The 27,727-nt window shown below is 46.8% G+C and overlaps 1 protein-coding gene across 1 annotated transcript; it reads right to left on the bottom strand.

The window, feature by feature from the left end:
- Window positions 1–297: 297 nt before the first annotated feature.
- LOC133347408 (doublecortin domain-containing protein 2-like) lies at window positions 298–27,365 on the bottom strand. Its single transcript, XM_061559653.1, has 10 exons — window positions 27,206–27,365; window positions 23,873–24,193; window positions 17,443–17,509; window positions 16,757–16,833; window positions 15,635–15,766; window positions 14,930–15,076; window positions 12,905–12,950; window positions 12,406–12,481; window positions 4,384–4,487; window positions 298–3,489 (listed from the first exon to the last, which is right to left on the bottom strand). The coding sequence occupies exons 1-10, from the start codon at window positions 27,277–27,279 to the stop codon at window positions 2,938–2,940; spliced, it is 1,596 nt and encodes a 531-aa protein (XP_061415637.1). The 5' UTR covers window positions 27,280–27,365; the 3' UTR covers window positions 298–2,937.
- Between the last annotated feature and the right edge of the window lie 362 nt (window positions 27,366–27,727).

Below are 27,727 nucleotides of genomic sequence, written 5' to 3'. Positions count from 1 at the left end.
ATGAGGTAGGCACTAGTAAGGGGTTGACAGGTATGTATACAGTACAGTACTGCACAGTTTCGATAGATCTAGGGGACTTTGTCTGGGGTTGGTCTATAACGAGCAGCAGCTTCACATGCTGGTGCAGTCCAACAATGAAAATGTTTCAATTGCAATCAGTACTTAAACATAATTTACGTGCTTACAATTATAAAGGGTTTAAATCTTTTATTTGCGGAAATACTTTTTCCAGGGGAAAAATCCACCACAAGCAAAGAAACGTTACGAGTCTACATGCAGCAAACCAAAAAACTCCAGTTGGGACTATAATGATGCATAAATCATTACTAATATCGGTTCTTACACTAATATGTGCATCAAATCATAAGTGTAATCATGCAAATGATATGCGCACGTTACATTCAGGCTAACAGAGTTAACAAAACTGGACAAACGACACGGAACATTAAACGATATAAATGAGACGGTAATAATGGGACAATAATCAATTCTTCAATCAAACCACGACCAAAATCGTAACGACTCATCGAATCGCTGGGAGTGTGAATCTATACACAACCAACATTGTGGAGCTGAGACCAGAGGAGATAGTGTATCCTTAAACCCAGTCAGATGAGTCCCTGCTAATTGTTTTTGTGTGTCCAACAATGCCTCAACGCAGTGTATAATGTGGATTTTCACTGAACAGCCAGTCACCCTCCTTCGCTGTCATTCCAGCTTGCTCTGCTCCCCCCCCCCGAGCGTGTGTGGTTACTGCCACCTCCACCCACGGTAGCTCTGAATGTAGCCCTGGTGCATCTTCCGTAGTGGTGCTGCCAACGCGGATGCCAGGGCGCTAGTTGCATGACAAGCATGCATTGCTTTGAATTTTTTTAAGCCACAGCCAATCACCGGCTGCTGCTAAACAAGAATGGGAATTTGTTTTTTTTATGAGTAGTCGTTAAGCTCAGACCAGATACGTCACTCGTCGGTACTAACTGAGGTGACACAAATATTGTGTGTCCAATTTCTTGATGTGGCAAATACAAGTGAATTAAGTGATAACAATTTGAAAGTGATTGCCTATCAAATAATTCACTCAGCCATACTCGCAACCGTTTACCCAGAGCACACCACAAGAGCCAAGGGAATTATGTAAGGAAGACAAAGGACGGAGAAAAAGAAAGTGCAAAATAAGAGGAAAAAGAAAGTGCAAAATAAGAGGAAAAGGAATGGAAATTGTAGACTACGAAGGGTCAGGATAGATGGTAGGGAAGAAGAGGCTACCTAATGTCCTGGATACTCCACAGCCGTGTCCGTTCTCACACGGGACGTGGAGAAGGGAGGGAGTCAGTATGGGGATGGTCGCACATGTCACGTGATTTATGGGAGGCTTGAGCTAACGTATGTTCAACATCTTTCAACAACAATTTTGCTTTGGCCCATGATCTGTCGTGGCCGATAACTGTGGCTGGAGCACCCGGCTTTGTGTGAGAAGTCGCAGCAGTGATGAGCTTCACGCCCGTAAAGAGTATGTGTTCAATAACAAGTTTGACAGTCACTCATGATTAATACATATTTAAATATAAATGTTTCCACGATACCACAGTAAATATTGCAGCACTGCATCTCAGAGAGTAAATAATTATATATGTATAGCTAGTTAAGACACGTCTCTTTAAATAGCAGACCTTTTCATTAGACGTTTTAAATATATTTTGGAATCCATAAGTAATCAAATTTGGAAAAGCTCCTGCACCAGATGGTATAACAATGCACATCATCAACGAGTAAGTGCTTGCTCTGTATGTATCAATTGACATATTGGGCACCCTCTCAAAGCATTATTATCCAGAACAAATATTTTGATGACTACAATAAAAATCAGGGCCGTCTGGAACATTAACAGATTTGTTCATGGCATGTTTACACTTAAATGACATACCACAATCATGGAATGATGCCTCAAACATTTGCAGGTTAATTCCATAATTACAACTTTTCAGAAAAGTCTTGGGCAGGACAATTTGCTAGAAGGTATCATGGCCAATGATCAATAATAATGGCCTGGGAAGCCAAGGAATCAAATACATCTGATAACACATCCACTGAGAAGATGGGAGGTATGAAGTCAAATGTGCAGGTGGATCTTAGAATCAGCCATGAGAAATCCACGGCTTCAGCAGTGGATTTCTCATGGCTGTTAATTATGACAATGGTTGTTCAAATAATGGCTGCACTACGCGGTTACATCCTTTTACAAGGGCCAAGGGTTTGCCAAGTGAGAGGAATGAGCCAGCGCCATTGAATTTTGGGTTGAAATATTTTTTATTGGTTCCAATTGTGTTGTTATATTGGCATCATGTTGTCACGAGATGATGGAATAACTATTCAGAGCTTCACAAATAGCAGTGGAACATCACCCTGTTAGGAGAACAGCCTTCAGAAGATGGACATCACAGACATTCTAATGAGATCCCTTCAATGCATATACTATTGGTGGATAATATATTAATTGCATGGCATTCATATGGAAATATTTGTTTTCAGTGATGGAATGTTTCGTGCCAAATTAACTAAAAAAACTGTGTTTTTGTACAGTTATTGGTGTTTGGGATGAGACTATAATCTATACTTGAGATCCGAGATAAATCTTGGGTGGCTTTTACCAAGATTTTAACCCAAGATCTCCAGAAATACAGCTCAGTGCTCTCAAGCATGATTGGCCCCAAGCTATACAGCCGCCTCTGGGCTGAAGTCTGTGTCTTCGGGACTGTCATAAAGCAAGGAGCCAGGAATCAAGTGTCAGATACATTAGCGAATCATTTAGAGTGAGTGGGATAGTCTCGGCCCATTCATCATCAAGAAACATAACAACTAACCCATGAAACAATACAATTTGAATTGTAGTTGATTCAGTTCAGTGTTGGCCATTGTGGACCGAGTGAGGAAGACACATCAGTACACGGAAGAAGCGGCGCTGACGGGGCGAGAAGGGGAATCACGTAGTCCTCTTCTCGGAGAGTCACGCGCACGCTCACGTGGGGAGCTACGTGGGGAGTTGCATGGAGACTCACGCTGTGCCCTAGGAGATTCACGTGGATATTCACGTGGGCTCCTAGTAGGAGAGTTATGTGGAGACTTCTGTTGGGAGTCACGACCGTTCCTTTTCGGAGAGTCACGCTTGTGGTGATGTGGGGAGTTACGAGGTGAGTCACGTGGGGAGTCACCTGGGGAGCTACATGGGGAGTCACGGAGACCCCTTCTCGGAGAGTCATGAGCGCGGTTATGCGGCGAGGCACGAGCGTTGTCACGTACGGAGTCGCGTACAGAGTCGCGTACGGAGTCACGTAGATAGTTACGAGCGCAGTCTTTTGGGGAGTCACGTGGGGAATTAGGCGGGGAGTCATGACGGGGTCTGGCAAGAGCGCCACGTGCGAGGTGACGTGGAGATTTCCGTCGGTCATGACATTCCTCCTCCATCTCCTCTTCCACAATCTCTGCCACGAGCTGTCAACGCAAAGTGGAGTGTTCATGAACGCAATCACTGCATGGGAGGCACTGGCAGTCACGAGTGTGCAAAACTTCCATTACTGCCATCCACGTCACATCATTCCAGCATTAATGGGCATTTGATAACAGTACATGCTCCCACAGTGAACCACAATTAACTTGGTACTGTACTTTTGTTTTTGTGGAAGCACAGTGTATTAATTCTAGATTTGAAGCTTTCGTGACTGCAAGGATTCATACTATTAGGTTTTTTCGGTAAAGTCACGTAGGTAAAAAATATTAAATTAATAAAAGTAAAATAAAATAAAAATCACGAGGTTTCAGAGGCAACACAAGCTTCCGTCTTCAGGTGGAACCGTCACAGCCACGACAGCTGTATCAAGTAAATGAGAGATTACAAGAGCTACCACTCCGTATGTATGTTTACTTGTAACCATACTGGGCTTCCCTGCTTTCTATCGGCTTCAGCATTTCACTCAATAGGGTGTTTAGCATGAGACTTAGAGAAAATGTAGAGAAATGTAGAACTTTAAGCTGGTCTTGACTATGAGTGAAAACTGTCATTTTTAGAGGACCAAATTCGCGAAATTAGCTTTTCAGAAATATTCCAGTCATAAGCACACTCGACTATACCTGTGCCAAATTTCAGCCTTCTAGAAGTTCTAGATCAAAATAAAAATTCACATCTCTCAGTTACGATCAACTAAATGTATGGTATAATTGTGGCCATTCGTGCATGCAGGGTCACGTGAACTAATGTCATTAAAATATACAAATTTAAAAAAACATCAGTTATTACAAGCACAACTCGATTAATATATTGTGAGCTCAATAATTTATATGAATCGATGATCTAATGCATCGTTACACGTGTGTTAGATATATATGTACCTGGTCAATAGGTAGTTCAACTTTTGTGTCTTTATCTTCTGACACCTCTGTAACTTCGTTATTATCTTCTCTGCTTTCCGATGCTTGGAAGACACTTCTGTCTTCTGAAGAAGGGACATGTGTTATCATCATCATCATCATGTCATCAACATCTTCATATCAACACCAGTGACAATGAGAAACCACCAAACAAGATGTGTAGCTTCAAAATAATGTCATAATTTAAAGTAATTTTAACACGTAGGCTTTCGCGACCAATATTATTCATAAATCAACGTTTTTGGGTTTAGATCGCGTTATTTATAAATGTGTCGTAACCCTCCACCACCCGACACGGCCAATCAGTAAAAAAGTGTCACGTTGACAAAGGACAAATAGTTCCCTGCTTTAGCCCACCGGTGTGTTGAAGCGTGAAACCACAACATTTACAATTTGAGTACGACGTTTCGCTGGTAATTGCGATTTAAAGGTTTTTATTAACTTCTCAGCGGGTACAAGGAAAACCAAAGAGAGTACTGAAAACCGCTCCTTCGCGGGCGCCCCGTTGGCCCCTTCGAGTCTCCGTCACATCCGCGGGCTCCACCCACATACAATGCAACAAAAAAAAGCTCGCCGCCATAACGCACACCGCCCCGTTCCCCTTATTTACATTCATCACCACCATTCACCCATGCGCTGCTCCATCACATCGCCTTCCCCCGATCGAACACGTACATTCCTTGCCCACACGACTTAGCAGGCCGGCTAAAATGTGCATGGCCATCCTTTACTATCCCTTCCCTATACCCGCCGGTCCCCTCGCTACCCCACCCCGGGTAGGGGCCACTTCCACTTCACACCTGCGGCCTTGTATCCCAGCCTAACCCGGTCTACTTCCATCACCCTTTCTAGCAACCTCCTTGCCCAGTAGCACACCTCCAACGGTGATATAGGGGACCCATCCAACTCTTTTCTGCGAGCTCCCCACAAGGCCTCCTTTGTCGCGCCTATTATGGCCCACATTCGATCTCTGTCATCTCCCCGCACCTCCCTTAAGACTCCCCACATAATGTCCCGACTTATCACCTGCGACGGGTAAAACCAGGACAACAGCGGACTGCTCAGTCTCCACACCTCCTGTGCGAAGGGACACTTCACCATGACGTGCACCGCGTCCTCATCTGTGTTGCAGCCCCTCGGGCATTTGGGCGAACGCGCCATTCGGCGAGAAAACATGAAGCCCCTCGTCTCCAATCTATCCCACACCGCCAACCAGGACAGATCTCTCTGTTCTTTTGTGAGCGCCGTTGATGAAGTGTTCCTCCACACTTGACGGTACATAGTCCTCTTCGCGCCCATCACCCCCTCGCAGGCCTCCCCTTCGTTTACTTTGGCCAATACCTCCTTGGAGTTCCACGGTCCCCCTCTCTGACTCAAATTGTACACTTTTATGTAGTCACCCACCGCCGCATTCAGCCATCCTTGTGGCCAGGCCAAGGGCGTGCCCGCCGGTAATTGGGTCATCCCAAGCCCCCTCAGGAGCCACATCAGGCGATACCTTAAATAACATGCGGCCTTCCCCCGGGGCTCTTCGGAAAAGAATAACCTCAAAGTGTTGCACACAAAAATTGAGGACAGCACACGTGCAATATTTGGGGCACCCTTCCCCCCGTTCTCGACGCGTTTACACATCACCACCCTCTTCACTCTATCCATCCCGCCTCCCCAAATGAATTTAAACAACAGCGATTCCAGGATTCTTGCCTCCCTCCTACCTGGCGGGTACACATATGCGAGGTAGTTGAGTGTTGGTAAAACCACCACCCTCACTACCAGAATCCTCCCTTCCATCGTGAGCCGTCTCCCGGCCCACTTGCCTAACTGTCCCTTTACCTGCTTTATCCTCCCGTCCCAGTTTCGTTCCGCCGACCTCTCTCGGCAAAAGGACACTCCCAAGACCTTGACTTCTTCCGTCTTTATCCCCAACTCAGGCGGCCGGCCCTCAAATAGTCTCGGGTCCCCGAAGGCCATCAATTCGCTCTTCCTCGCATTCACCTTCAAGCCGGAGGCCAGGCCAAAGCGGTTTGTCTCCTTCATGGCCCCCCACACTGATGCCACGTCCCTACATAGCACGACTACGTCATCCATATATAGCGCCACCTTCCCCTGTTCCTTATTCCCGGGGATGGTCACTCCCTTAATCTCCTCATTGTTTCTTATTGCCTGTGCAAGGGGTTCCATACACATTACAAATAGAACCGCGGACATCGGGCACCCCTGTCTCACCCCTGACTCTACTGGAATTGTCCCTGAGAGCTCCCCATTTATCAGTAGTCTGGTCTTGAGCCCTTGGTAAAGACGCCTCACCCAATCGACCAAGGGTCCCCTCACTCCTATTTTTTCCAACACTGCGAACATATACTCGTGCGAGAGGCAGTCGAAAGCCTTCCCAAGATCCAGGCTAAGAAGCCCTAGGGGGCATCCCCTCTCTCCTTCTACCTCTATTGCCTCCCTTAATAAAATCAGGGAGTCCGAAATCCTTCTTCCTGGCACCGCACACGTCTGGTCGGGTTCGACTACTCCCTCCACCACCTTCCCCAGGCGCGTCGCAGCTATTTTTGCCATAATCTTGTAGTCCGAGTTCAGGAGCGTAACTGGACGCCAGTTTCCCAACTCTCTCCGGTCCCCCTTCTTATACATCAGTATGATGAGCCCCTCACACACTTCTTCTGGCACCAGTCCACCCTCCAGCATTTCCCTATACATCTGCAGCATGTCCCCTGTCATTAAATCCCAGAATGTAATATAGAATTCTGCTGGAATTCCATCCAGTCCTGGCGTCCTATTCTTATTCTGCCTCCTCACTGCCTCCTCCACTTCCTCCATCTGGATCCTCCCTCCCAGTACCTCTGGGTTCTTAACTTCATGTCTTAGCTCCCCTAGTAGTGCCTCCCTTATTCCCCTATCCGTTCCCTTCCTCCCATACAACTCCCCATAGTACTCCTCCGCTATCTCTATCATACCCTCTGTCGTTGCCTGCCTGCCTCTGACCGGACTCACCAATTCCCTAAGTGTGTTGTCTCCTGCCTTGCATTTCTTAAAGAAGAAACTCGTACATTTCTCTCCCTGTTCCGTTGCCCTGACTCTTGCCCTGTATGCCATTTGTTTGACTCTTTTCTCCAATACCGAGGATAACCTTCCCTTCAATCTCCGTATATCCTCACCCACCGGGAATCCCAGCTCAAGTAACCTGTGCTTCTTCTCGATTCTAGCGTTCCACAGCTGCAGTTCCCTGTTTACACTCCTCCTACTATGTGTCTGGAAGAGGGCCTTTATCCGGCCCTTCACCATGCTCCACCACTCCACCCTCGTGGCAAAGCATTCCTGCAGGGTCGTCCAGTCTTCGTACTTCCTTACAAAGTCTTCCACGACCCTTCTGTCTTCCAACAGGCTTACATTCATTTTCCAGGTTCCCTTCCCCATCTTCAGGCCACCTGGAATACCGAGCTTTGCCTTCACCAAATCGTGATCTGACAAGGGGAAGGGTTCCAGGTCAGCTCCATCCACCTTCACATTGGCAGACACAAAGATGAAATCTATTCGTGATTGCGTTCTACCACCCTTATCCGACCACGTGTATCCCGGTCTCACCGGGTGTACCTTTCTGAAGGTGTCAGTCATTTTAAAATTCTCTATCAGCTCCTTCAACTTCCTAGAGGAAGGGTCCAGCCTCCTCCTCCCAGCCACCGATAATAGGTCTGCCAGGCACAACGGGCAGTTAAAATCACCCCCCATTATGACTTGCCTTCTCGTCACGAGCAGGGTCGCTACATTATTCCATAGGTCCACTCTTTCTGTGCACGTCGTGGGGGCGTACACATTTATTAGTCTCAGGTTTGCCTCTCCATAAGACACGTCCACATAATGGAGGCGGCCCGGGATCACCTCTTGGGACCCGACTATCTGTATACCCCTCCTGCCTAGGAGGGTAACCACCCCCGTGCATCGATTTTCATTACTCCCGGACCAAAAGTAGTAGCCATCCCAGCTCTCCAACAGCTCCTCCCGGCCCAGGGTGTATGGTAGGTGGCATTCCTGGAGGAAGACCACCTCCCATTTGGTAGCCTGTAGCAGTTGTATTATTGCTCCTCTCCTCCCCTTTCCCTTCAAGCTCCTCACATTTACGGACGCCATGGAAAGATGTGTCTCAGTCCGAAGCGGCCTTCTCCGCTCGCCCTCCATAACCGCCTTCATTCGCCAGTTCCCGCAATTTCATTTTGCCCCTTGTTCTCAAGGGTTTCCCCCTGCGCCGGCTCTCCACCCTTTCCTCCATCCCCTCCCTCGAGGCCTCTGTGTCCAGCGAGGAGTCCGAGGATTCCGTGCTGCCTAAAGGGGCGCCTCTTTTTGGGGCTCTCCGTATCCTCCTTTTCCTTCCGATTGGTCCCTCCCATGTCTCGCTACCGCCTTCCTCCTGCTGTCATTCCCCTTTTCCTTCATCCTCCTCCACCGCCTCCGCCCAGTCTTCCACAGTCGTCTCGGAGATGCTGCCCATGCCGTCACTCCCCTCCCCCGCCAGCCCCTCTTCCTGCTCGCTCGATGTTGATTCTGCTCTTTTTGCATGCCTCTCCCCTTCTCCCCCTCCATCCGTCGCTGGTGGCTGCTGCTCAGCCACCTCCCCACGTCCTTCCCTCACCAGTTCCTTATCCAGGTCCAGTTTGGTCCCACCCCCTTCCTCATCCCTCGCTCCTCCTACCCTATACGCCCTAACCTTGTTGGCGTACGACTCCGGACAATTTTTGTACAGGTGTTCTCGGCTACCGCAGAGGTTACATTGTGCCGGAACACTGCATTCTTCTACCTCGTGGTCCAGTGCCTTGCATCTATAGCAGACTTTTGTCTTGCACACTGCAGCCAGGTGACCGCTGCCCCCACACCTCCTACACAGTTTAGGTTGTCCGGCATACACCACATATCCCCGGTTGCCTCCTATGTTCAGGGCACTCGGGATGTGTCTCAAGGTCCCTCCCTCTGTTTTCAGCCGCACCCTCCATTGTCTTGCCCCTGTCCATATCCCCACTGAGTCCCTCACCTTTTTACAGCCCGACAGTACCGAGCAGTGCTGTCTTAGCCAGACCTCCACGTCGTGGTCATGTAGGGCTTCATTGTATAGGAAAATAGTCACCACCTTCGTGTCCAGCTCTGATAACAGTTGTAGCTTCATTGACATCAATGGCTTCTCCTCCGCCTTTTCCTCGAAGCGGGTCATAAATCTTTGTAGCAGGGGGCTTGAGTTGAAGCTTACATCAAACGCCCTCCCTCCCGGCAGAGTTATCAAACAGTACAAGTCTGTCGGCTCTATTTGTAGCAAGTCCATCATTATTGACCGTACAAAGGTCGCTCGGTCGATGGTCACTTCTTCTGCTACCTCGTCCTTCATCATTACTCTGACGCAATTATGTCGTTTGACATGAGGTGGTGTTAGACTCACCCCTGCCCCGCCTCGCCATTGCCCGTCTCGTTCCCGGGGCCTCCCAGCTCCCACCGGTCCAGCGTCCACTGTCGCGTTCTCCCTCCGGGCCTCCCCCTGCCCCAGGGTTGCTGGCGTCTCTCTGGCTTCGTTCCCCACCCTCCGCTCGGGGGCACCCGCATCTCTGCGTCCGGACGCCGTACCTTTTTCTCCTCGGCCTCCCTCACCCACTCCATCAACTCCCGCCCTCCCATCCAGTTCCTCCATCCTCTCCTTCTGCCGTGCCTCCGCCACGTTCCCCTCCATCCATCTCCATGCCTCCTCCACGCATCCCCCTGCTGCCAGCGGGTCGGTCTGGTTGCCCCAGTCCCCACCGGCAGCGTAGGTGGTGTCGGTGGCCCTCTGCTTTCGCCGCGTCTTCTTCTTGTCTCCTGCAGTCACCGTCTGGCCGACTCTGTCGTCCCAGGCTCCCTCAGCATTGCAGGTGGCATTCATTTCTTTTGACGCACTCCCTGCTTCCTTTTCATCTGCTGCGAGCATAAGCTGGGTGGCTCGGTCATCCCGGTCTCCTTCAGCAACTCGGGTGGCCCTCGTGGTCCTTGACTCTCGCCATTTCCCCTCTTCGTCTGTTGCGATTTTCGTCTCCATTCTCCAGCAGTCCCCACTTCTTGGCAGCGTGGTCATCCCTGGCCACACGGTCAGGGCCCTCGCAGGCCTCGGGGCTGGTGGCTAGGTCTCACTTGAGATCCGGACGGGCTGGAAGGATCACCTCGATGCTCCTGGTGTCTCCCCTGGCAAGCCAGGGCGGTTTCCCCCTCATCGGGCAATTCGCCAGAATGGCGAGGCTCTGCTCTGTCTCCCGTTCTTATATAGAGCAGCAGCAGGGTGACGTCATCATTAACTCATTAACTCATCAGGTGCAAAGATTTGAGGGGGGGTTATTGTAATTATATACTTGATTAGTAATCAGGATATTGTTACGATGCGAGTTGTAAAGATATTTCTCAATCTACTGCTGGATGAAGTTCTCCCCACACCTTTCGGCCACAGGGGTTGTTTGATCATATTTCACCACACTGGTTCAATGTGGGTTGATAAAGGCGTAGGTGGGAGCCAGAACCATTTTGGATATCACTCGTCGCAGATTTTACTTGGGTCACTGGTTTCATAGGGCGGTGTGTTAACCACTGCACCACCGCTCCACCCACACAAGATAGCTAACAGTCATAGAACAGCACTTAATGCTATACTCCATTAGCATAACTTGAACTGGGCAATTCCAGCAGGAATCATAATTCGTCAATGGGCGATTCCATGTAAAATTGACATTCACTTGAATAGGGTTACAAGACTGAATCACCCTGAATGCAGTCGTCTTGTCGGAACTCAGAATGTAAACAGGTTTGAGCCTGGTTATTGCTCGGATGGAAGACTGCCGAGGAATATCAGGTATTGTTGATTGTGATGTGGCTAGGAGGTGCCACTACAGCAATATATTCTTGAATATATTGCTGAATATATCTTTGAGAGTATGTGTGGTGGGTTTTTTTTCTGGATAGTCCTCGAACATTCCAAACACTCAGCGTAGGTATTGATCAAGTAGCATAATCCAGGACCCGAGTGAAAAAAAAGAGTTGTGAGACTCAGTGTGACTTTCCTGACCAATACAAATTATTATTACAATTGGGATCACCATTGAGTTGAACAGCGATCTTATCGCAGGGGTCTTCAACTGTGCGCCAGATGTGTTCTGCCATTGCTCTTGTAGCGGCCCGCCGATTAGATTAAAGAGAAAAATGAAAAAGAGATGACATGAGTGACCTCTCAATTCCTGGCTACCTTGTAGGCCAGTGAGTGTGGACGTTTCACAAATCCGTGTGATCCACCAACATTCTGCTCTCGAGCTTAGGATCACAAGCGTTTGCCACCACGCACCACTAATGCGACCACCAGGAACTTATTCACTCATTATGCAGTGATAACCAATGCATGTGTTGTTACATGGTGCATAGTCTTGACATGGCTATTATTAGCCTCTGATTAGGGACAATAATACACCTAAGCCTCAACACACGACACTCATTGTTGCTGACACGAGCATTAAGGGCATGGTACACAAAGACAATTTCAGGACACTCAGCTTAGGCATTCGTCACTGACAGGTTGCCGTATCATTTAATATTGTAAAAAAAACATAGCTATCCAAATTTGGACAAATCGCTGCTGGATTGGTGCTTCCTCCAAGTCGGCAACAGGGATGGCACCTTCCAGTCAGATCATAGAGAGAGACCACATGACTACCCGGGGTTGTGTGCGATGTAGACGACTCTTTTTACATTCAACACAATTGTATAAATACTCAATTTTAATTGGTTAAAGGCAATGACGTCTCTCTATGCCATTGGAATACTGTACTAAGTTGCCATAGCTGCTCAAAGTATACAGGAATGTTACGGGTGATGCCCTACGATGGTACTAGTTTGTCATGACATTCACGATCCTCCTGAGAGACTGAGGCAGATGACAACGATGCCAGATAATTACGATGAAGTGATATGAAGAGGGTGGATTCTCACCGTCACCAGAGAAAGCTCCCTCCCGCTGGGAGGATGTCTCCCTCAAGTTAGCGGTGTGATCAGATCTCCCAGACGTCTGCCAAGGGGAGACACACGTGCATCCTCTTCATCACCATCATCATCTCCATAATCACCATCTCCATCCATATCACCACTAGCAAAATCATCATCATCACCACTACTCGGTATATAACAATTCAACCCCTCCAGCTATTGAATGGATTTTTATGATTCGGGGTCATGATTTGATTCAGGAATTTACTTTTTTCGGTCTCATTTATATTGTTTTCCTTTTGTTACGTCTCAATGTTTGTATAGTTTTATTCACTTCATTGGCTTTCCAATAACTGTATCGTCACCATTATGACCATCAGTATTATAATTTTTACTCACTGTGCCAATGTCCTTTCATCTGCTCTGCCAATGTTACACCTCTAAACACAAACCAGAAATGATTGGTATAAATATGTATAGGCATTACAATGTGCACTCCACTTACTCTCGATAGCTTCTTTTTAATTGGAGGCAGGAACAGAGGTTTGGGCCTGCAGAAATAACAGATTCCCACAAAAGAAAGTCAGGGTCACAGGGCATAGAAAATGTTAATGTTTTTAGGGCAGCCGAGATGCTCAGAACACTTAGACACCACACTAAGCCAGTACCTTCGAGGGCCCGGTTCAATTATATATTGGGCCTGGGTGTCTCAATGAACTCACAATAGCCAAATTGGGGACATTAATTAGAATTGCTGTGACCCTTCATGTAGTGCTTTTTAACTATTTAGATTTTTCATATTACTTTTGACTACAATTGTGCTATTGTCATCATGCATGAGATGAAGGGTCCATTGGGAATTACCGTAGAGCTGTGCATCGCACCGTGTGGCTGAGAGAGGGTCACGCTAAAGAAGTTAACTGCTCCTGAGGTTTCATCAAGTTAACTTTTCATATTCACACACTTTGTATGGGTCACACTTTTCCATATACATCCTGCGATGTATATGAAAAATGATAAGAGGTTTTACCCTTTTTGGCAATAAAACAGGTGTTAAGATGTTCAAACACTAAATAAATACCTTTTGCAAGGAATAAAGTCTGCATTAACCACACGTACTTGTGGTGAACATGCAAACAAACATGCTCTGATTATAATATATGCATTGTCTTTGAAACTGATTGGCCGATACCAGAGACAGCCTTCTTTTTGTGTAGGCCAGTCAGTGTCAAAGACAATGCATATATTTTTCGATTTAAAGCTTTCGTGACTGCAGGGATTCATCTTCTTGGTTCTTTCGGTAAAGTCACGTAGAAGGGAAGTAATAAAATAATACAAATAAAACATAATAAAATAAAATAATAATATTTTATTTTATTATGTTTTATTTTTATTATTTTATTTTATTATGTTTAATTTTTATTATTTTATTACTTCCCTTCTACGTGACTTTACCGAAAGAACCAAGAAGATGAATGCATATATTATCAGAGCATGTTTGTTTTCATGTTCACCACAAGCACGTATAGTTAATGCAGACTTGATTCCTTGCAAAATTATCTATTTGGTGTTTAAACATATTACCATAGTACCCCGGCTCTCACATAATGTCCGTGATGCAGTAAAGTTTAGTCTGTTGATGGTCGGCGATGCGGCAATCGACTCATCTCGACGAGCTGTGCACGATGCACCACCACGGTGCGGACGAGCGTTTAGGGTTTCAGCGCAATAATCGTCTTCGCTGCGTTTCGACATCGCGGAGTAGCACCAATTTCGGATTGATTGGTACCCCAGTCGTGGAAAAAATGGTGTCCCAGAAATAAAATATTTAATTGCCTTGGCCATTTAGTATTATTTGGTACCCCAGAGAACCGCCATAAGGATCACTTGTTTGATTGCCAGAAAGTGTAAAACTTATTATTATTTTTCATACTTTGAAACTGGCAAAAATTCTCATGAAACATCACTATATGGCAATGAAATTGATATTCTACATTTGTAGAAGTGGAATTGACCTAAATTAAGTGAAAAAAAATAGTTTATTTGATAGGTTATTTTGTTGACTGAGTTGACATCAACTCAATAAATGTAAAAACCAGTTTAATCCTGACCCCTGAGTCACCCGACCACATTTTATTTACTATTTGTATAAACCCAAATATTGATATCAGGTTTCCTTAACGAACGGGTTATGCTATTTTGTGATCTTTATTCAAATAACACCATGTATCTGGACTACAGCTACCATACAGCTGTCGTTAGTGACTCTCGTGTTGCAGAGGAACATTTCACTTACTGGGGGCCAAAGGTAATCTTATATCATCTTTGGTGGGGTCATACTTGACACGATACAAATCTTTGATAATGCTAGGTCTGTATGCATTGACTGTGAGCCTGCGAAATATAGAAACATAGTGGTTACAGGTCCAAAATATTCCCCTCTGCTACCAAATTAGTGCACTTAAGATGCTTGCAGTATTGGGTACACATTGTTTTTGTGTGCGTGCATGCATGTGCACTCGCCACGCACCCGTTCGCTGGCTGGGGGAAGTATTTCGGGTGTGGAACTTCCCCGTAGGGAAGATTCCGAAACTTTTCTTTGCCGACGGCAACATAATGGAGGCCACTCTCCAGGAAAGATCCGCTCAGGACGGCGGTGCCGTCCAGAGTGCACAGCCTAAGGGACACCAAGAGGATGGAGGTGAGAGGACATAGGCCAGGGCGATCACCACTGATGATCAACACTGGAAAAGCATGCTGCTTCCAGATTCCGCGCCCACACTCATAAAACACACCACCCCAACACTCCGACAGTTCATCTGGCTTCCGATCCAATTAAAAATCACAACATCTTCAAGTTCCTACATGGTCTCGTCCGTGCCTACCTTTTTCCTCTCATTGCACTCTACTCCCCTCCACTCACTCAAGCAGCCAAGACTTTCAGTAGACAACTTTTGCTCAGTGGCAGGTCACTCGTGTTCCTCTGTTGACCCGAAAGTTTGGAACTCCCTTCCCAGAGCCATCCGTGCTTTTGGCTCCCTGTACCTGTTGCAGTCCAGGCTCAAGACCTTCATTTTTTCTCTGCTTATCACTTACTGCCTCTCTAAAATAAATATTCACAGTTACTCTACAGTGTCGTGTGAGCTTACATGTATGTGCGTACATATGTGTGTGTATGTGTGTGGCTGTATACGTGTGTGTGTATATGTGTGCATGCATGTGCATTTGTGCAGACCTGCGAGCAGCCCCAGTGCGTAGGTCGACCCTGTCTGTCACGACCTTGAGCACATTCTCCCAATTACCCAGAATCCTCTGCGTGAGGAGTATGCGGACTGCAGGCCGGACTGCGTCTCCGTTAGTAAACACACTGCATACACATACACATACAATGATTAGCCTGGCCGCCTTTGTCTACCCAGTGGCAATGTTTACACACTGCACCAGGTACTCATTTTAGGCCGAATTGACCAAGGGGAGGCCCAGAACCAGTTCAGATAATCATCACTGGTATTGGCTGTGAGCGGGAATAGAACCCAGGTCACCATGTTTGTAGTGAAGTGAACTAACAGCGACAACTCCGGTTCCCCACACATATAAAAGAAAGACCCCCCCCCTACCCCCTAGTTTAAACAGACTTTTGGAGAAAGTGCTGTTAGCGAGCACCTATGAAGGCTGGCACGGCACACGAGGTAGTCGGTGGCCCTCACCACACCCAGCCGCCGTTGTCTCCCTAATGACAGTATTTGCACATCACACCTCATTTGAGGCTGATAGACCTAGGGGAGGCCAGGAAACCAGTGCAGATAATGGTCACTGGTGTTTCCGTGAGCGGGAATCGAAATTTGGTCGCCGGTTTCGTAGCACGGCGCATTAACCGCTGAACCACTGCTCCCCACACACACAAAGAGACTGGTCACTCATCAAGTGAGCGGCTATTACGGTGAGCAAGGTGGTACATGTTAATAACACAATAAATAATTAAATGGGCTAAACCACACCAGTGATGAAGTCATATATCAAACATGCTGTCAATTATTGCAAAGTCATTTTTGGAAAGCACTCATTTTATAGGTAATAACAGTTATTTATTTAGAACTTTAATTATTGTGCTTTTGTTATTTAATAAATATAAAGAAAAAACATAGAGGAGCCGAGATAAGCACTATATAACAAACTATTTTCTCACGATAATAATATCGTAGACTTTATATCGTCGGTAGATCATTGTCATGCCAAATCATGGCAACCCTGGATTGAACTCACGCCCTTATTGGGTGTGGGTGAGTTTTCTGGGTCGCACGACCTCTGCTCGTGATCGACATTCAGCAATTAAACTGGAGCCAGTCAGTGTCCGTACAAGATGGTGATAGGCTCCTCGGTCGGCCTCTTCCAGCGTGAGGAGACGACACGGCGGCGAGGCTGGGGCGGCAGCTCCTGACGGAGTAAAGAACAAGCTGATAGGATTTACAATCATTGCGCGAACCACTGCACCAACCGCTCCACCCTCAGGCATCATTATGGGGTTCTGCAAAATGTTGAGGAGTGTGCAGTGGGTCTCAGGCACCGAGTGCAGGATTTGTGTTAGATCTACACACTCACACCCCACTTCATGAGCATCCGTGTGTTATACACTGTGTGTGGCGAGTGTATTTCACTTTACTGTAGAGTATAGGGTGTTCACACAATGTGCATCGAATAGCATACTGTGCATGGGTGTGTTGGGCGTGCATTAGGAGAGCAGTGGCACAGTTTGTTAACTCACTGCGCTACAAAACCGGTGAACCAAATTTGATTTGTGCCACGAGCAAAACGAATAGCGAGCATTATTATATCTAGTCTTGGAACTTTCCTAGATTGACGAACGTTACATGGATACCTGATGTGGTAAGTTAACATCAGTATTGGGGAGACAAAGGTGGCAAGGCATGAAGCTGACCACACTACTCATTTGTGCACGTTTCCGGTTGTAATCAGTGCTAATCACACGGGGGGGGGGGGGGATCTTTGTGAGAAAGAGACAGAGTGTGTGTTTGAAACACATACGGATTTTTCCTCTGAGTTTGTCTCCTTCCGAGGAGGGTTTTCCTTCTTTGCTCCATTCTGCTTGTACCTGCACAACGCAAGCACACACCACATGATGGGTCCTATTTACAAACCACGCCACACTGATGTAGCACCGGGTGGCATATATTTTTCCTCAACTCCAGTCCCAATGACCCCTTGCCAACGGTACAGCTTTCCATGATCACCAACCATCAGGTGCATGCAATGTGATGGAGCCTATTGTGCATAAAAAAGATTGATAATCATGAAGAGGTGGACTGTGGGAATTTTCGAGGACTGGAGTTGATAATCGCTGGTCTTGAGACAGTTTTGCTATTGGAATCATCCCATGAGACAAAGTGTCTCTTCGCAATTTTCGCAGGGTGGTGCATTACCCCGTGTGAGAGAACGGCTCGTGGAAGAAAGGCAGATATCACAGAATTTCCGAGTTCCCTTCAGATGCCCTCTTTTATACACAATCGAGGCAGTGAAACCAATATTTGTCATTCTGAGAGCTGGAAATGGGCTAAATTAATTGAAAGACAAAATGAAAGTGATGTTTTTGTGTAGTCATTGGTGACTGGCAGAGAACGTGAGCTTGCTACACTCGAAAACGCAGTTTAGTCACGTATGGCTGACATCCATGTTTGAATGAAGGATGTCAGCGATGCCAGTTCTGTGCTCTTACCACCTCTAGCGCTGTTTTTAAAGGTAACAGTGGGTGGTCGAAAGGGAGCACTGGATAGTGAAGCACAAGAGAGATGGGTGGCCTAGACTCTAGAGGGAGCACCTATGGGTTGAAAGTCACAGAGGTGTGGACTCGAGTCATGTGACTTGGACTCGAGTCAGACTCGAGTCATGAATTTGATGATTTCAGACTCGACTTGGACTTGCATAACAATGACTTTGTCCCACCTCTGAGGTGTGGACTCGAGTCATGTGACTTGGACTCGAGTCAGACTCGAGTCATGAATTTGATGACTTCAGACTCGACTTGGACTTGCATAACAATGACTTTGTCCCACCTCTGGAAAGTCACACCTTTAGACACCGGTCCCAGGCCTCAAATTCAAGTCCTTAGAGAAAACTGACTCAATTATCTGATGACATGCCCATTATAGGCCCGAGTGGCACCTAGTTGTATTAACTACGAATAATTGGTAACCTTCTCAACTAAAACCAATCACTCTCCAGGGGTTGATATTCGAAATATTGGGTTATCACATTCATCTAGTTATATGCATTCACTTTATATTTCTACCAAACTTGATCTTCGAGCCCTTCTAGAACATCATTAGAATATGCATCACTCAGTAATGATCGTCTTTACATTTTAGTTGCAGCCTTTGTTCAAACCGTCCAGACATTGGCTCTTTTAATTAAAATTATTGCTCAACTAATTCTCCTGAAGGTGACCACAATTAGTCATTAGGAACTGGTCCCCTTCCAGTGTCATTCATTAAAAACAAACACTGACACAAAGAGACGTAGTTAAGCACACAAAGCCATCTCGGATTGTTTTCCCGTCATTTGATCTTTACACGCATCACTTAGAAATGTGACACGAGACACCTGTCCGAGTGTTATAATGGCCGTGTCCTCACAAAGCACGAGCAGAGCCCATACTCTGTGAGGACCAAGGTTGGAGTCCTGGTGCTGGGTGTCTCTGTCACTCAGGGGCTCATATAGGCGACAATGTCCGAGGACTGAGACAGAAACCTTGAGGCAATGTCTAAGCGTGAGGGCCAAGAGTTTATCCCTTAGGCTCCTGGTAAGGTAAATGTGAAGCCCTACAAAATCTTGCTCATGCTTCTGCTGATGGAAGGGCGCCTCCACTATTAGGAGCTCTAGAGAATTCCTTGAGCGGGTATTTGGCCTACTCTTCCTTGCTGGCTCGAGGTCTTGGAAGAGGAAGGGATATCTACATGTTACACCACCATATGCGACCTGCCCATCGACTTTGGTGTAACCATTTACACTGCTGGGTGGTCAGAGGTAGGGGAATGTAAGAAACTTGACTATTGTTTAAAGAGCTATATTGGGAAATCTAACCAGCAATGTCCAGTGTGCTTACCATTACACCTCAGCTGCATTCGTAACCATAGGAGGCAGCAAATGTAAATGGTCAAAGCAGACTCTTAGAAATAATCAAAACAAATCTCCAATATGATGAACATGTACAGAGGACGAGCATTGGTGACAGGATGCCACTGCACACGGTGCTGCGAGGATGAGCAGAAGGTTGAAGAATAGATCAAGAAGAAGCCGGTCAACTGATATTACATTTAGGCTAATGTAGCAAAGGACATCGTAACAAAGCAGACAACAAAACACAATAAACACCTTAAAGGAGGCAATCAAAACGAATCGCATCTATTAATCGTGAAAATCGTATTGCTTTGGCAGGGTGGGGAGGCGGGGGGTGGTGAATCATTGCATGGCTATAATAATTTAAACACATTCACGAGTTACTTGAGAATGGAAACCCCAAGAAGGTTTGCGGGGGGCGGGGGGGGGGGACGGAATTTACCGCCTTCTCAGCCCAGCTCCACGATCCACTACCATGGGTGACTAATGGCCGATAAATAATGCACGTGGCGGGGCGCCAATGGCGTGAAGATTGACGCGAGGCTTGACATGGCCCCGGCATCGTCTCCTGAAAGGATGATACCTCCAGGCCTCGATATTGAGATACAGATCCAGTTTCACTCGCGAGAAGGGCGATGCTGGGGAACTAGAGTGATGGCATGAGCGGGTAGAGTGGATTCGGAGGAGCTGTGCCGACCTCCGATGCACGGGCCCCGCTCTGGAAATCCTCAAGGCACCTCAGCGAGCCCTTTACTGTCAAACGAGCCATCACATTAACCGTGAAATTCGTGCCATATATCTATGTAATGATGCATTGAGTCATCGATTAAAATCTATTCTTACGCCCAAGATGCGTGCATTGAATCGCGTGTGTGGGTATTGATTATTTATAGTTTTTGTTAATTATAAGCAAATGTAATGCTTTGGAAAACACAACACTGTCTAGGAAGTGTCTTCACTCTTCTACCTTCATGTACATCTCAACTCTTTATGTGGCTCGTGTCATTTCACCTCATTCCCTGCTTTAAAACCTAAAACATGTGAACGATGTTTAAACGCCTCTAAACACAAGACGATCGTGTTACTTTATCTGTACGGCATCTTTAGATGCGTCCACATTTCGTCATTTCATGAATTAAAATTGTATTGTATTGTACCTCGTATCAATAAACACATATTAAACTTTCAAACCAATGAGCGAAGTAACTGACTTAAGTATAAAATAACGTTTTTAAGTTTTTCACTTTCTTTCAAGATCCTACCCGCCCCTTGCCCAGGAAAGGTGCTCCCTCCCTGGGTTTATAACGAGGCCAATATGCGTGAGATAAAGGAAGGTTAGCGTGGGAGCTAAGCAGCCCACGAAGACAGGGGGACGTGTCATTTCACATCAAACAAGTAAACCCGTAAAAACAACGTTTTTCACTATAAATCCTTTATATGCGTGGCGGCTAGTCTTGAGATGGCTGCCACCTATGGGTCAGATGATTGTCTGGCAGCATTAAGCAATTGGTAATTAAATATAAAAAAAATTCCCTAAACAGTGTAAAATTTTGGGGAAAAAATTTCACGAAAATGTATTGTCACGCACAACGAGTCTGTGTGCAAAATGTCAGCTCGATTGGATCACGGGAAGTGGGTTAAAAAACGACCGAAAGATTTGCACGGTCCTAAGCAAGTACGCAAGCAAGCAAGTACGCAAGCAAGCAAGCACGCAAGCAAGCAAGCAAGCGAACTTAATATAAAGGATTTAAAAAATGCGGGACTTGCTGTGCAGCACGACGTTTTACGAGGACCGCATTAATATTTGCCCGTGTGCCATCACTTGATTTACGTCCACGTTGTCTGCCTACGCACGACGCTGGTCGCATGTAATTATTATCGCTCCTGAAACGTGACCTGAACAGAAAAGAACACAACAGCCTGGCAGGGACGAGCCGGGTTGGATCGCGCCCAGTATCGGGCCGTTCCACGTTTCTGTGCGCCTCCGAGGCTCGATATGTTTACGCGTTGCTAAGCAAGGAACGTGCCAGACCCATCACTGACACGTGTCTCCTCCTGCATTACTTATTCACGAGGGAGGCATGGGGAGGGAGGGGGGGGGTTAAACGCGTAACTGGCGTTTCCAGTCACACTGCTGTAGATGCGTACCCCGGACAAGGGGTCATTGGCAACGCGACCACCGCAACCACGACCTCCACGGTGACGGACAACCCAGCAGCATAAAATATTGTCGTGGGTGCTGCGGGATCTGTTTAGAGCCTGGTCTTGCCAACTCTCACAAGTGGAACATTGCCTAAGGAACAAGTTGCTCGATGCTGCTAGATCGACCTTCTAAAATCGTCAACAATGTCACTTAAAAATTTACCAAGCACTGCGCAAAATAAATTGATGCAAGATTCTGAATACACACCTGGAATTGTGGCTCACCAGACAATTTACCGAGTTTTACACATAGTGTCTACTGACACAGGATCCTTAATAAATGTCTGTAATCATGTCACTCACTGATCATTCCACGAAACCAAGCACTACGCAGAGTAAACTGATACCGGATTCTTATTACACACCTGTAATAGCTCCTAAATCTGCCATCAGTTCATTGTCTCGGAACGTCGCAAGAATTGACAGCATATAGTTTCGAGGTAAATCCAAAAAGTCGCTAGAACTAGCAACACAATCGATAACTTGGCAACACTGAACTCAAGAACAGATGAATGCCTTTGCTGCAGTGACTTTATAAATGCACACGAACATTTGGTGATGGAAAAGAGTGTAGACGTCTCCGCAGCCTGTATGAACTTCACTGCAAGGGAAATTGGAGCCATGCCTCCTCTTATCGGCACTGATGGGGCACTATTGGCGAAGCCTGTTACCCACGTTTATCCACGCAGTCAAATGTCGATGAGTGTGGATCAGAGGATGAATCTGGTGCAATTTGTGGATGATTCCTCTTATCTGCATTTTCACAAGGAGACGAGGATAAGAGTTTGCAGTCACGTGTGATGATAGACCGGGTCCTCAACACGAGGGGAGGAATGGGCGAGGGAAATACACAGGCACCGAAACCATCGTCGTAGCGCCAGAAGTGACAGTTGAGTGAGTGACTGGAGTAACGGTGGTAGTCATGGTAGTAGTAGTAGTAATGGTAGTAGTAGGTGGTGGTATTTATGGTAGTAGTAGTGGTGGTAATGGTAGTAGTAGTAATGGTAATAGCAGGTGGTAGTAATGGTAGCATTGGTAGTAGTGATGGTAGTAGTAGTTGGTGGTAGTTATGGTAGTAGTGGTGGTAGTAATGGTAGTCGTAGTAGTAGTGATGGTAGAAGTAGTTGGTGGTAGTTATGGTAGTAGTGGTGGTGGTAATGGTAGTAGTAATGGGAGTAGTAGTTGGTAGTAATGGTAGTAGTAATGGTAGTCGGTAGTAGTAATGGTAGTAGTAGTGATGGCAGTAATAGTTGGTGGTAGTTATGGTAGTAGTGGTGGTGGTAATGGTAGTAGTAATGGTAGTAGTAGGTGGTAGTAATGGTAGTAGTAGTGATGGCAGTAGCAGTTGTTGGTAGTTATGGTAGTAGTGGTGGTGGTAATGGTAGTAGTTATGGTAGTAATGGTGGTAGTAATGGTAGTAGTAATGGTAGTCGGTAGTAGTAATGGTAGTAGTGGTGGTAGTAATGGTAGTCGTAGTAGTAATGGTAGTCGGTGGTAGTAATGGTAGTAGTAGTGATGGCAGTAGCAGTTGGTGGTAGTTATGGTAGTAGTGGTGGTAGTAATGGTAGTAGTAATGGTAGTAGTAGGTGGTAGTAATGGTAGTAGTAGTGATGGCAGTAGCAGCTGTTTGTAGTTATGGTAGTAGTGGTGGTGGTAATGGTAGTAGTTATAGTAGTAATGGTAGTAGTAATGGTAGTCGGTAGTAGTAATGGTAGTAGTGGTGGTAGTAATGGTAGTCGTAGTAGTAGTAATGGTAGTAGTAATGGTAGTAGTAGTGATGGCAGTAGCAGTTGGTGGTAGTTATGGTAGTAGTGGTGGTAGTTATGGTAGTAGTAATGGTAGTAGTGGTGGTATTAATGGTAGTCGTAGTAGTAGTAATGGTAGTAGTAATGGTAATAGTAGTGATGGCAGTAGCAGTTGGTGGTAGTTATGGTAGTAGTGGTGGTAGCAATGGTAGTAGTAATGGTAGTAGGTAGTAGTAATGGTAGTAGTAGTGATGGCAGTAGCAGTTGGTGGTAGTTACGGTAGTAGTGGTGGTAGCAATGGTAGTAGTAATGGTAGTAGGTAGTAGTAATGGTAGTAGTAGTGATGGCAGTAGCAGCTGTTGGTAGCTGTCTCTGCTGCTCAGTGGGACACTCACGGGAGCTTCTTGAAGCGCTCGGTACCCGTGGCCACGTACTCGCCGCCGCTGCTCAGCTCGCCAAGCGCTGAGAGTCGGTGTCCTCCGCGTGGCGTGAACACAGAGCGCACCGCACCAAAGTTGGCCCCGAGACCTCGAGTGAGAACCCCCAGGAGGTTCTCGTAGGAGCCGACCTGCTTGGCGTTCACCACGAAGCGCCGGCCGGAGAAGTATGCATCGCCGTTCTTGTACACGGTGATGTGCTTCACAGCCGTCGTCGACTGTTGCTGTTGTTGTTGTTCAGAGGAGGAAGCGGCTGATGAGATCTCGCTCATGGTTGCGCTGAGAAGATCGAAAGTGGACAGCGAGGAGTGGACACAGAGACGCGTTCAGAGGATTGCCTCTCGGCGGTGGTCTACGGATTCACTGACCCCGCGTTTCAGGGTCGTTAACGCGTGCCAACGTATACATTTAGAGATATACATAAGCAAATGATAGATTATTCTGAAATAACTTGTTTGGGATTATGAACAGCAAGCATCGACCCCCTCCTCCTGCGAAAAAACCTGGCAGGACCCTCCTGACAAAGAGTCAGAAGACTCATTGAGACTTTCCTGAGTAAACGAACATTAATATTAAAAAAAAAAATCATACACGCACCATTCCATACCTGCTAAGATCATTTATAGTCATCGATGACTTACCACATCGTTAACCTCTTTATGAATAAACCACCGTTACCTCTGTAAGAAGGCGCATATGCCGATGCAGTCCATTTTATTTATTTAAAACAAATCTCATAGCTTATTGTTTGTGAGGGAGTTGCGTAACGCTGTGTGGAAGCTCCCTGGTATGTCGCTCTGCACGAAGCTTCAGGTCTTCTCGGCCACAGTCATTCCCTCCCTTCTCTACGCTTGCGAAACGTGGACCCCCCCTAATGGAACATCTTCGCCGGTTAAAAACATTTAGACTGGCCTGCCTACGATCCATCCTGGGTTTAACCAGGCTGGATTGTGTGAGGAGCTCACAAATCCTTTAAAGATCTGGACAAAGTCCCATCGGTGAGCTCCTCCGGCAGGCAAGGCTGCGTTGGCAGGGTCATGTAGCCCGCATGCCCAGCCACCGCATGCCTAAACAGCTTTTGTTCGGCCGGATCGAAGGGGCTAGAGAAGAGATGGAGTGATGTGGTACAGGAGGACGTGGAAGCTGAGTGGACTTGCCGATGACTGGTGCCAGCGGTGTCAAGATCGGCCTCTGTGGAGGAGACTCGTGAAGGACGCTACTGGGCAGTTAGAGGCAGTCGCCCTCCAACAACAACGGAGGGCGGAGGAGCGACGCTCACAACAACGAGCGGAGCGCCGGGTGGCTAAAGCACAGCAAGTTGGCACAGTAGGGGGCACAGGTGGTGCATCGGCCAGTCATCTCGGTCTCCTCAGTCAGTCGACCCGTGGCACCTGCTGGGTCTGCCCGTGACCTCCTGCCAGCGGGTGTTTGACAGTTCACGTGGCCTCAACGTGCACCTAGCCTGGCATAAGCGTCGTGGTGACGTCACCACCACTTAGTGGTGAATGGCGGTTGTTGTTGTTGCACAGTGGTCAGCACACTGCACTATGAACACACAGACTCGAGTTCGCTTCCTACCCACGACTAACATCAGTGGCAAGCGATGTATGAATCAGCTCTGCCCCAACTCCCGGTCTCCATCCCCCCCGCCCGCCTTCACCAACCCGCACTGACCGACGCGATGAAGTATGGTAAAACAACAACCCCAATGACCGATGTGATGTGTTGGGAAGCTCTCATCATTTACTACATTGATGAATGGCTGTAAACGACTGTCAGCGAACACGAACTCAGCGTTCCTTTAACGAAGGGATCGTCAGTGTGCCGGACACCACGAGTGTGAAGGTTCGAGACCCGCTCGAGTCGCCGCTAATCTCCACGCGGCTTTATCATTACGTTACGCGAGTAGCCAGCAGCGTGTTTTTGCCCGCTCTCTATGTGCGTTAACGTGACTATCACCATCATAGTCATAGTGATAGTCAACCGCAGGCAAATTACTCCATTTACGAAGTTCGCTGATGATGCGTAGCGTCTATTTGTGCAGTTTATTTTACGACGAGACTTTACGCAATGTAGACCTTTATGCTGACTCTGCCCTATGAGTGAAAGCAATCAACCTCGGGGGTCTTAATTGTTGGTTTTCGATGACATTTCTCCAGTGATAAGTATAAATTCAACTCGCTACGCAAAATGTTAGCTATCTGGCCCGCCTAAAACACCATTAGAATTGGCATCGGTCACGATCACCGTGATGAATTACAGTTTCAGCGCGAAACATAATTCGGGACCATATTCACTCGACAAAATTTCGCGTTTCCAAGACGGAATAAACCCCTTTAGTACGCGACTAGTGTGGCTAAAATGATCTCTTCGTGATCCATCAACCCTGCCTGATAGAGCACTGCTATTGGACAAAATGTCAAATATAAACGAGCCGACGACGAAGCAGGCGATTTAAGGCAACACACACAACACTGTCGCGCTCCAAGACCACAGTGATCCCAACACATTGGCGGACCACTCTGGTTACCCGGTGGTGTAACGTCACCGTTTAAGCGTACACGTTTGATGGAACTATTTTTTGTTGTAGATAACTGTGACCAAAAGATATTACGCATGCGGTTCTTGGTGTTGGTGAGCTGCGTGGTAAGTCGTGGCGAGAGGTTCGGCATGATTGTAGTGTTCGTGAACACGAGAGAAGAGTCTTGAGAGGTACGTAACGTCTCATCATCACTGCCTGTCAGCTCCCTTGAAAACACCGCGTGTCGCTGCTTTTAAAATCAACAATCATCAACGGACTCTGTGATATAGAAAACACTTGCATGTCTAAACTCTTGACTGGACAAAACTTTTATTACAGTAAGTGTGTGGTGATGATGATTTTTATGATGAATATGACTATTTTGATGACGATAGCGATGAGAATAGAGATATGGCGTTTTTAAATGTGCTGCTGATGGTGGTGATGAAAACACCCAATTTGTAATCATGATAAATAGGGGGATTTTTTTCATCACTTGTCTGAAATTGTCATGGTGATTTCACGGTGTTGATATCAATGGTGATCAAATTACTGTATGGGTATTGGTGATTTTCATGATGCTAGTGATAGTGGGTGATGTTCAAGGCAATGATGATGCTGATAGTGATAACGATGCTGATGTTCATGATGTTCATGATAATGATGCTGAAAAATGCTAACCTGGTCGCTGTTCCTGATAATGATTACAAAGATATTGATGGTAATGTTGACGATGGTCGTGAGAGAGGTGATCACACACACACACGCACCTCGTCTGGGCTTGTCCCGATGTGGCAGTGCTGAAGTCTGGACAGCACCCGTCCTTTAACATCATCGCAATCATCCTCCAGCACAGAGTGGGGGGGGTGGGGGGGAGGCTCCAGGAATAGGGGCGGGGCTTCAGTTGAAGTAGGCTGGGCCTCGACAGGAGCCTATCTCAATGGGTAACTAATAGGTAACTCTTCACTTGCCAGTTTAAAATAACTGTTCATCAAGGCACACTTTGAAAATGTGATTCTTATCAGACCACATGGTGTAAAGTGCAGCCCCCAACTCTTCACCACTCTATCTCTCTAAAGGGTCATTGCCCGAAACATCGCCGATTGTTTTTCCTTTTTAAGGCCACGTGCTTTTTGTTTGACTGAAGGGCCATTGCCCGAAACATCGCCGATTGTTTTCCTTTTCAGGCCACGTGTTTTTGTCTCATTTGGCGTGGTCTCGGGAAGGGGCGGGACAGAAGTGGGCCGGGGTCTAGCGAAAGGGGGCCGGGCTCGGTTTGTGGGGCGGAGCTT

This window comes from Lethenteron reissneri, chromosome 26 (genome assembly GCF_015708825.2).
Source record: "Lethenteron reissneri isolate LAM-NWPU_2019-01 chromosome 26, ASM1570882v1, whole genome shotgun sequence".
Lineage (NCBI taxonomy): Eukaryota > Metazoa > Chordata > Hyperoartia > Petromyzontiformes > Petromyzontidae > Lethenteron > Lethenteron reissneri.
Note: the sequence above shows the minus strand (reverse complement) of the source record. Positions and strands in the feature narration are given on the sequence as shown.

Bases quoted from the DNA above. Each gene is read 5' to 3' on its own strand.
- LOC133347408 (XM_061559653.1), bottom strand. From the start codon at position 27,279: ATGATTGCGATGATGTTAAAGGACGGGTGCTGTCCAGACTTCAGCACT. The intron at 16,834-17,442 runs GTATGTGTTTCA...TTACTCCGTCAG, and splicing joins CAAACTCAGAGGAAAAATCC to GAGCTGCCGCCCCAGCCTCG. The intron at 3,490-4,383 runs GTACATATATAT...TTGCGTTGACAG, and splicing joins TTGAACTACCTATTGACCAG to CTCGTGGCAGAGATTGTGGA.